Source organism: Metopolophium dirhodum, chromosome 5 (assembly GCF_019925205.1).
Source record: "Metopolophium dirhodum isolate CAU chromosome 5, ASM1992520v1, whole genome shotgun sequence".
In the NCBI taxonomy this organism is placed as follows: Eukaryota; Metazoa; Arthropoda; class Insecta; order Hemiptera; family Aphididae; genus Metopolophium; species Metopolophium dirhodum.
Genome location: NC_083564.1, coordinates 11,987,724 through 11,999,870, shown reverse-complemented (window position 1 = coordinate 11,999,870; position 12,147 = coordinate 11,987,724). Strand labels below are relative to the sequence as shown.

At 30.7% G+C, this 12,147-nt stretch overlaps 1 protein-coding gene across 4 annotated transcripts in view; it reads right to left on the bottom strand.

Annotated features, from left to right (window-relative positions):
• The window catches only part of LOC132944088 (band 4.1-like protein 4), a 162,160-nt gene that overhangs the window by 56,604 nt on the left and 93,409 nt on the right, over positions 1–12,147 (bottom strand). For all 4 annotated transcript variants that reach the window (XM_061013259.1, XM_061013257.1, XM_061013256.1 and 1 more), the window contains one exon: positions 6,772–6,869. In XM_061013259.1, coding sequence (XP_060869242.1) covers positions 6,772–6,869 — 98 coding nt within the window. The remainder of the gene's footprint in view (positions 1–6,771; positions 6,870–12,147) is intronic.

Sequence of the window (12,147 nt, the reverse complement as noted above, 5' to 3'; positions counted from 1 at the left end):
GAGCGCCAGACGTTACACCAGCCCCCCCCGTTGCTAAAAAATGGACTTTAAACAATTTTTTTTTACTTATACAGGTGAATTTGTGCTTTTCATCTGTCGGGCTGAGTATTTAAATGCTGGGTACTGTATCATGAACAATATTTGTATTTTGTACCTAATTTTTCCTAGTACCATCCAGAAGTGAGAATAAGTTTGTGCAGTCAAAAAAAAATATTTAAAAAAATGTCTAATTCAATGTATTATTATACAAATTTTATATGGTATAAAATTAAAAATATTTTTTTACGTACACAAATTACTATTATAGTATTATCATATAGAAGATAAAAATTAGAACGAACCTAACCTAACCTACCGATTTAACACAACAAATTGTAACAATTTTTTTAAATATTAATTGTACTATAATTTGTAACGATATGTACCACTAACTTAGGAATTTGTATAAAGTTCCGCTCTGATCGCTCTTATATATATATAACTATAACAAAACCACAAAATGTATTATAATATAATTATTAATTATCATTTTGAAGATAAATACTATGACGAACAAAACTTACCGATTTAGCACAACATTTTTTTTTAATTTATTAATTGTTTTCGTTTTTATACAAATTATACTCCATTTTATAATACTCTAACAGAATAACATTATTCTATACAGCGTACATATTATTATGTAATACCATGCGTCACACAAAATTATATTAATACGTATTGGCGTATTTACAAATTCAAACACTAATAATAAGAACCGACGTTTATCTAAAATTAACTTTTGATATTATCCAATATTATTGACTTTTGATATGTCTATTATTAAATTAAATGTATATTATATTAAGCAAAGAAATGTTGTATTTTTATATTAATACGTTTATTTCATAATTTCATTTGCCTCTTGTCCTTCATGGAGTATGGGTGCTAAACGTGGTAGAATTCCGGCTGTTCCTAGCCATCTTATAGACGAGGAGCTGTTGAATAATAAAAATCAAATACGTGATGTTTTGAATTTTAATGAAGCAGAAGGCAAATGTAAGTAAAATATTATGTTTTAAGTCATGGACCTTTACCTATACATTAAGGTTAAGGTGTTCAACATACCAACATATTTTGTGTTATTCGTCCATCTGAAATAGTCTTTTTTATAAAATATATAATAACCAATAGCACCTAGGTGCTAAACTGAACTAGGGAGTCGTAATCATGGATATAAAATACATATATTATATATATATATATACAGCTAGAAAACTTTTTCTATATTATGCGTGAGATTAACAGAAAACAATGAATGTTGGTGTGGCCGCCTCTTAATTTGAGCATGGTGTTTATATTATACATTTTTAATTAGGTATATTACTATTCATACATAGTTGTTACTAAATTACTAGATAAATCATTAATATTTTGATCTATCATAGTAGGTACTTATTTAAAATATTAATAGTACATTAATGCCATTATTATTATATTTGTTTATTATGAATATGTATTGATGATAATATGCCTATAAAATATTATAGGCGTAATATCAACAATATAGACTCTACAGTAACTCGCTATACCTACCTACGGATATACGGAATACACTATAATCTATAGACTCTCTATTGTAAGTATTCTGTATTTTCATTTCAGAAGATATACTCGTAGATGCGCGTGTCGTAGTTTTGGGTGATGCGCATGATTATTCCGTGGATGTTCATGTTATACGTTTGCGTCTGTGTTACATGTTGACCATTGCATATTTTATATCACCCATGTATTCTTAGGTATGCATTTATCTTAATATGCATCTATCTTATGTATCTATGCACTCAACGCGCTCGCAACTCGTTAGTTAATTAGTTATTAAGGTGTTGACTGTTGGGAACGTACTAAACTACATAGTAGATAGTAGATACTATAGACTCTACGCGAATGTTCGCGGGTCACGTCGTATCAATGCACACGAACATTTTAGAACCGATATTGGTATATAACCAATATAGGTAATAAATAATAATATATATGGGATGACAACCCATACGCGGTTATTAGTTGTATAAACTGACCGAGTTTTGACGTGTAATTAATGAAAGTTTAACGTAGCTATTGTGTTTGTTTTTTTTTGCACTCCTATGTGTAGGGCCCATTAAAAAATTAAAAATTAATAATCAGGTATTCGGGGGTGGATCCATACCAATACAACGGGGGCGAGGGGGGTGTGTGTGGTTTTTTTGAATAACAAATTAATTTTGAAGTTTTTGATCACAACTTCCAAATGAAGTTAAAGTACCCTTTTTTGAAAGTATCATCAAATTAATTATGGAAAACACATCTTTTAAAGAATTAAAAGTGGGAAAATAGATGTTGCTCTGCTGTACCTACAGCACGTTACAAGTGGGTTACTATAATGGATGGTATTAAATTGTATACGAAAAATGATTTTGAGCGGAGACGGTTTGTCAGTCTGATACTAAAATAAAAGCGGGTAAGTGAATGTTGCTCTGCTGTACATTAGGGGGTGGGGTGGACCTCTGGCTAGGGTAGGTTGATTTTTGAATGCAATTATATAGGTATCATTGTATACGAAAAACGATTCTGAACGGAGATGATTTGTCATATATTATATTTAAATATTGTCATTCTATTTTGAAACAAATATTTTATTTTTTAATTAGGACGCATTTTGCATAAGGCATGGTTAATCAATTTTTCCAAAAACATTGCAAGTAGTTATCATAGTTCATAATACCTTATATTATCATAGAAATACCATATACATATACCTGTTTAGAGGATAAATCGTTATTGTTACGCGACTTCATAAAAATTTAAAACTGAAACGCTCAAGACATTTTTCCTATAATGACACTTCAAATTTTCTACATAGCTATTTGAAGCAAAACTTAGTGTTGAATTTTTTAACCTTAGATATAAATACAAACAATTTTATGAATTTTGAACTACAACATAATTTGCAAATATTCATGGTTTTGACGATTTTTTGTCAATATTTGAACTTCTAATGCTAATAAAAAAAAAATTGTGCTTAATATGTATTCTTATAATTTTTTAATCACTATAAGAATAACTTATGAGGAACTTTGTTGTACACAGACACAAAAAAAAACACATCATTGTAAAATCAATACATTCATCACTCCGTTCAGAATCTAAAACTGTGTTAGTATAATAATATATATTTTTAGTTACAGATTAAATTACTTATGTGCGACCTTGTCTTAAATTTTCAATCCTTAGCTATAAAAGTTGAACATTTTATAAATTGTTAATACATTTTTATCGATATTAATTGTATTTAATAAAAATAATCGAAAATTGATTGTGCATACAAATTCCCGTTTATTCATTAATTTTTAGTTTGTTTATCCCGATTATTAAGAAGACTTTTGAACCCCAAAAGTACCAACTACATTCATTCTCTGCAGATCGGATAAGGTACTGAAGTCGAAAATCGAAGCATTTTTACTGCCCCAAAACGTGATGACAAACACAAAAAAAAACACTTCATTATAAAATCAATACATTCATCGCTCCGCTCAGAATCTTAAAATTCCAAAAAAATGCTTGAGAGCTAAACTGAATTTACGACAACATTGAATATAATTCAACAATAACAATAAATAAGTATGATGATGTATGATACTGTAAGAAAAGTTACATTTAGTACGAAGACCCATATATTAATCGAACTCGTCTCTCTGCCTGAAGGTAAATCAATCTTTTTACGTTAATATAAAGCAAATTAATAAAATTGAATTGGATTTAAAAATAAAAATGTAATATATTGATTTTTTTTCAGAACTTGAAACATCTACAAGTGTTTGCAGTATTAACAAAATAGATCAAGTACATCAAAACTATGCCGGTGAAGTATTGTTGACCACAGACGAAATACCTAAGGTATTACATGTAAAAGGGATAACCTATTTCATTAGGGGTGCAGTCGTATATACAAGTGGAAATAGAACTGGACTAAGAGTAAAAAGTGGACATTATAAAGCATATTGCTTTAGGCCCAACGATCGCTGGGAAATCTATGATGACCTACAAGAAAAAATATTACCATCTAAAAACGAAAAAAATAATGTTGAATTGCTATTATATACAAAATAACAGAAAAATAAACTCTTTTTAATAAAATGTTTGATTTTAATTTAAATAATAAATTTGAAAAGTTATAACAATTTTTTTGTGGTTTTTTTATTGTTATGCATATTTAAGATCGATTAGAGCGGGAAAATATGTGTATAATTGAACTTTCTTGTGGAATTACTTTTTACAAAGTAAAAGTAATAGTAAAAGTAGTAAGTAAGTTTTTACACTTTTTAACACTTTTCTTAAGTTTGGTTTCATTATAGACATGATACCAATTCCTAAGTTGGTGATACAAATGGTAAAATATATAGTACAATTAATGGTAAAAAAAAAATTGTTAAAAGTCCATTTTTTAGCAACGGGGGGGCTGGTGTAACGTCTGGCGCTCCGGCGGAAAATCAATTTTTCCGGGGAAAATACTTTGGTACAAATTCTGAAACTTATAGTACAAATCGGTACAAATTATAGTACAATTAATGGTAAAAAAAAAATTGTTAAAAGTCCATTTTTTAGCAACGGGGGGGCTGGTGTAACGTCTGGCGCTCCGGCGGAAAATCAATTTTTCCGGGGAAAATACTTTGGTACAAATTCTGAAACTTATAGTACAAATCGGTACAAATTATAGTACAATTAATGGTATAAAAAAAATTGTTAAAAGTCCATTTTTTAGCAACGGGGGTGCTGGTGTAACGTTACCCTGGCACCCCAGCGGAAAATCGAAATTTCCGGGGGAAATTCTTTGGTACAAATTCTGAAATGTACGGTACAAATTGGTACAAATTGTAGTACAATTAATGGTAAAAAAAAAAATAAAAAATTCAAACATTGGGGTGCCAGGGTAACCCACCTCTGTATTTTCTGTATATATACTGCTATAATTACCTATTATCGTAGAAGACTTATAAAAAATTGAGAGAACGCTATTGAGAGAAATATATTCTATAATTTATAAGGTATCTATACAATTTTTCGACGAATAACCGATGAGAATATATCTATTATCCGTCGAATTAAATAATTAAATGAAATTGATGACATTTCGAAAAACGTTCTAGTTAAAACTCACGAAATTATTGTACTTGCAATCTAAATGTACCTACAATAAGTTCAGCAAATCATTTCGCAATGCACGATATATTTAAATAATTTTTAAATTAAATAATTTTTTTAAAAAAATGTAGTCTTGTAGTCTTGGGCTTGCAATGAGCGGCTTTGGTAAAAAAAAAAATAGCGCACACAAAGGGCTATTGTTTAAAACTGCAGTGGTCGACTTTGTTGGTTAGAGTGTTATTATTTTTTTTTTTTTTTGACTATACTACTGCGTGACGACGTCGTTGAGGACATGGTGAAACTCTGGTCGGAAGTCATGGCAGTGGTAATGAGGGGGCAATGGCAGGGGGTTAGAGGTGGTGGTGGTGGTGGAGGAGGCGGCGATGATTCAGTAAGGCGTGAAAAAGTTTTATGCAGAAAACGCGCAGCGAACTACACAAGTGGAAAAACAATTTTCGCAGTTTAACAACGGCCTCGGGATGATGTGCGCGTGGCGTGTAAAACGCACAGGATATTGTAGTATTTTCCTTGTTTTTAATTTCGGTTCTTGCGCGTCTTTTCGATTTTTGGTCGGGTGGTTTTGTACGAAAAAAAAGCTGTAGTAACGGAAACCTCAAAACGACTACTTTACTTATACACGCGTGTAGCGGTAAAATAGAAAACCTGCGGGCTAGGGAAAAAATCGTTTCATTAATACCGCGGTGCAAAATCGCGTGCACCTTCCAGAAAAACTCCGCGAAAACCTTGCGTTATTATTTGCGATCAAGCATGTGACATGTGTTTGTCAATATCAAACGTTTAAGCATACTGCGCGTGTGAAATAAATTTACATATACCTACACATGTATGGGGTGAACCTTTTAAGAAAATCATGATTCCAGAGAACCCTAACGTTTTTGAAAATATTATCTTTACAGAATTTGAAGTATTTACAAATCAAAATTTCTGGAAATTCAACATTTTTTACTTCTTTTTTATCGTTATCATTATTTTAAAGTTTTCTACTCTATTGAATAACAACATAATATTGTAATAGGTATTTGAATTTCATATTGCGAAGAAGAATATTATTCGGAGTGTTTAGGTCTATAAAAATCAAATTTCTGACAAGATTTATATTGATTTTCTCCGAAATTCAGTTCTGAAAATTCATGTTGTCGCTAAAAAAGTTAAAAACGATAACGATAACAATTAACGTGTTCTGGAAATATTCTAAATATCTATATTTTCGCATTTAATTCACTTCAATCTTTTAAACGTCACGTGTTTTCTATAGTCCTCTTTTACTTTAAAATATTGTTATTTACTACTCATTATTAATCAAATTATTCAAGTTGTATTCTATCACTATTAATTATTTATTATTCAAACCATTACTTTATTTTCATTCTATTTTCATATTATTGCTTTATTGTGTTGATTGTTATGATAATTACCTATTGTTTTGTACATTGGGCTAGACCAGAAATAAATAACGATGATAAAAATAGTAAATATAAATATTTTCAAAATGTTATAGTTTCTGAAATAATGAGTGTCTTACATAAAATATAGTCATATATATCATCCGGTACATCGTTATCGTCGTATAATATTATTTTGTATACTCACATTGCACGACGTACGCTCCTAGCTCGGCCATCAGTTCTTGGGTGACGGGTACGCGTCCTTGCAGTATGTCCTGTTTGAGCTGCAGGAAAAACTGATACCTGCAACACGTCGTTCGAAATAAATAAATGAATTATTGTATACAATACGTCATTATCGGCTACAAGTGTAAAAACTGCACTACAGAGCACGAGGTTATCAAATCGATCGTTGTCGCACTGTGCTGTAACACATCGCGTGTCTATAGTTTGTATACACACACGATAATATAATATAACATTATACAGTAAACACTCGTTATGTCAAATCTCTAGGGGAACAGAAAAAAGTTCGAGATATCGAGTCTTATATGCTGTAATGTATAGTTTCGAGGGAATTTAAAGGAATTTCAATTTAGTTCGAGACACTGACGTTCGACATAACGCGAATCTACTGTACTATATATGATATATACCTACATAATATTATTATTTTATTATTATTATTTTGAATATTTATCGGATTTCAAACTATCAAAGTGTGTTTTGTCACGATCCACGCTTCCGACGTGTACATCAACCTGAGTCAATATGTGGAAGAGTGATTCACGGTGTTCGTAACATTCTCATAAAAATACGTAAAAATATAACAGTTTCAGCAGTGAAATGGAAAAAGATAATAGTATAATACTTAGTTACCTATATATTATTATTATACTGGCCAATTCGAGCCTTAATAGCGTCGTATGGTTATCCCAGCCCGCCTCCTGCCTTACAACATATCTCGAATCGCATAGAATACTATATAATTATTCGAAATTCGACAAATTACAGTTTTCGTTTAATATGGACCAAAAAATACTATAATCATATAATAAAATACGCGTAACGGTCGCGATCCAATATTTTTATCATACCTAATCGTTAGGAATTTTCCCAATCATCAACTGCAGCCTACGTAGACAAAAAAGTAATAATATTTACAAACGCGCTCGGCATATATTATTATTTTTACTATAGTCATTATAATAGTATACCTAACTAGTATTACTAATATTTCGTTTTACGCAATCGTGCGCATTATGTATATAGGTAGTTATTATATTATTAATCATCTGCATATACGATATGATCACTACGTTATACATTAAATGGTCAATATGGTTTATTAAAATAATATAGGTAGGTACAAAGTACAAACGAAAAAGAATGTCGCCTTTTTCGGATACCCTCATATACTGAGTGATTCACGCCAAGCATGCTAAGTGATCTCCCCATTTTTTTTTATCGTCAATAATACAAAATCAGATTTTTGGAATTTTAAAATAGATATTAGAGACGCTCATAGCACTTAAAGAGTGTCCCGTGGAGATATATGCTTCTTTTTTTCAAACGAGAAGACGCTTTTCTACTGTAAATTATTTAGCGAACAATTTTTCTGAAATGTTTCTTAATAAACATTTTAATAATTGAAAAACGATTCGTTCGAATTTTGAATTAGGTACATCTACATATTGAAAAAATACCCTTAAATAATGTACAGTGAAAAAGGAGGTGCCCTAATTTGTGTCCAAATTTGAGGAGAAACGAAAGTTTGTATCGCCACAGGACTCTCCGCAAGAGTGAGCCGCACGCTTGACGAATCACCCTGTATACTTCCACAATATAGTATTATTACACATTTAAACATAGGTAGGTGCATAACATAACGCACTTGCGGTTCCGACAACGCGGACAACGACAGCGTTTTTCTACGCTAATATACGTGTATGATAATTTTACCGCCCGATTTCACGTGCGCACACAACAAAAATAATAATAATATATGTTCAGCACACATAACTCCGATACATTATATACACAATATTATAATACCTATGGAGTTGCGTTGGGTACCTACATGATAATAATAATATTATACGTACGCGAACGGGCGTTCGTGCGATAGAGTGCTACGGGCTATGCCGCACGACTCGGTCATTATAACCGGAGATCGATGTCGTGTTGTACGGCAAATAAACTGTAATAATTACCATCCGCGTCGAACACACGCGTGTGTATCGGACGCATAATAATATTATTTTAAACGCGTCGCGGGCACCGGCTATCTATAAATATTATATTATTATAATAGTATGGACGGGGTATGACGCGCGCAATCGTCTGGGAAAAAACAAATTACCGGTCTCCGCGGGGCGCGAACTCGATTATATTCGATTCTATTAGTTTTAGGGCATATAATAATAATAAGTAATAACGATTGAGTGTGTGTGTGTGTGTGTTTTGTTGTTTTTTTTTATTTTATCGTCGAGGGCGATTTGTATAACGCAAACGGAGGGCGGAGGACCCAAAAATCCCACGCTACCGAATTTCACAAGTTCACACACACAAATACACCTCATCGATTAACTGCACGACACTACGACGTATATAGTTGCGTTTAAACTACATTTTACTACAATAAACGGAACACGCTGATATTTACACCTGCAGTAGCGCTGGTCAGGTAAAACGTGATATTCTATATTATAATTAGGGCTTGGAAGTTTTGTAGGATCTAAAACAGACAAAATAATATGAAAACAATACATATTATAATAATATGCGAATAAAAATGTCAAATATATGCAATTAATTTATAGAAAATTTCAAAAAAATACATAAATTATTATTTATTAATAGAAAAAAAATGCAACTACTACCACTTCCAAGTCCTACTTATAAATTATAATGTTTTATCGTTGTCCACAAATAATTACACACACACACACACTTTATAATATATAGCACTCGAGTGGACCTAAAACATCGATTCTGTGGTATGTAAGATACGCACCGCAGTAGGCATCGTGTTTATTTTTGCAGGGAGGGTTTTCAGTCGACACGATTTTGCCTGTCGTTGATCATTGACAACATCTGTGATAGGCAGTTTAACGATATTATAATATAGATAATGCAATACCCGTCCAGGTATAACCACCTGACGTTAGGAGGAAGCGATGTAGAGACATACGGGATGATTAATTTAACGTAAAACACTCATTCTTCCAAAAAACACCAACGTTTTGAAAATATTTACTGTACATAGTTTTAGGTCATTATAAAACAATATTTTTATCTATTGAAAGAAAACATAAATTTTAATTTTATATTCCAAAGCAGAATATTAATTGGAGTATTTATATCGAACTATAAAAATAAAATTTTGGACAAATTGTTCATTAGTTATAAGTATTTAAAGTTTCGATGAGCGGAATAGTACACCAACAATTTTCGAGGACCAGCCCATCACCCATGTTCCACTCAACTCAGTTTATCTTAACTTTAAATACCTACTTTTAAGCATAACTCATAAACTAATCGTCTAAAATTCGACATTTATGATTTTTTAAGTACTCCGTAAAATTTAAAAATGGTAACAATAAGAAAATAGTAAAAATATTTTATTTAAAAATTGTTTTTTAACGTCTTAAAATTATATGAAAAAATATTTTTTAAAACATAATTTTTTTAAATAAAGAATGTCATGTTAATGGATCACCCGGTAGAGTCTCCTAGAAAAAGTTTTCTATTTGCGTGTATTATATTATTACGATGTACTAAACGCATATTATCACACGGTCTATACCACACATAATATAATAATAATATACACTTACGTACACGCGCGTTTAATATTTACTCAAAAAACTTTAAACATTAAACACCACGCCGCTATATACATGGTAGGTATTATATAATAATATATTATAGTTTCTCGGTTTGCAAATTACGGTCAGCGCAGCTATTAAAAAAAATATATATATAATATATTGTATTATTATAATATACGCGTTTCTGAGACGTTTTACGAGTAACGACCGAAGTTTTTTTTTTTTATTTTTATTATTATTATCATCATCATCGCCGTCACCGCCGCCGCCGCGGACATGAAGCTTTTAATTTCTCTGTTATTACGCGTGCGGCGTAACCGATTTCTATAAAAACCAGTGTGGATGTCACCTCCCTGTGCCGTCGTTTTTAATTAAGAACGACACGCAATATATTATTGTAAAATTCGCAAAAATATATATATGTATACGCTTTCGCAGTAGGTATGTACCTGCGTAATTTCGCCATTATATGCCGAAGTGTCAATAATGTATGGGTACACAGTATATAATATATATATATATGCACCTACTGTTTTAATGACAAAAGAATGCCCTATTCTTGTTGTTTGTCAACTAGTGTTAATATGCGCCTTTTTATATATCATACATATTTTATTATACAAACGTATACGTGCTAACCCAGTGACGAGCTATTTATCATTCAAAAAATCCAACACGAAACCCGATGCGCCTTATTGTAATTTCACGTGTTGTGTATAATGCGTATATTATTTTTTTTTAAAAAAACAGTAAGAGCGAAGTATCCCATTTGAAAATGAAAATTGTTTTACTACTACGACGAGTGATACATAAAAAATATATAGATGGTATACCTACATACCGAACCATTCATTTAACTCTATAATATTCCGTACTCCGTATGCAGTGATTTTTCGACTATAGATAGACCATGGAAACGGTGAAAATTTTAAAATGTTGTAAAATGCCACATTTATATACGTATCACGCTGTCGAAAATAAATTGCCAAGCGAATTATTAAGATATTATGAACGTTTTTCTAACGTTGTCGTCTCAAAACTCATACATATTAATGCGATTTTAGGTAAATTTACTTGGAAATGATAATTTTGCTAAACAGTTATAAACACCTGAATTTACAGATGATTTAAATATGAGATAGAACTATTGTTAGATGACACCATTTAACTATTGTTAAATACTGACCACAATAAATGATATTAGTCGACGAGACTGTCAATTTGCCTGATGAATATAAGGTACGACTAATCATATAAAATTGCGTTGCATAAATTATAACCTAATGTTTGATTTTATGTAGTGAAAGGCACAACATAATGTATTGATATAGGTATTCAATTCTTTATAAATTGTATAAATCAATATTTATCAAATTAAAAATGTATAAATATCAAGTATAATCTTACAATCGTGTTTTTATTAAAAAATATATTTTTATTTTTATTGTATTATTATTTAATATACAGTTCATGAAAAAAAAATATTGGTGTTATATTATAATATTATTATTTTATCGATTTATTTTAAATATTATGCTAAGTCTTAATTGTTATACTACTAATTAATGTAAAGACTTGTTTCGTATATACATATAAATATATAAAATTTATAATTAGGTACTCTACAATTATTGTTGTTTAATTACGGAGTTCTAATAAACTTTATACAACAATTAAACATGGTTGCATCCATCTATCACATTTTGCTTACTTTTATTTTACAATAAATCTATGTTTGAAACTTTATT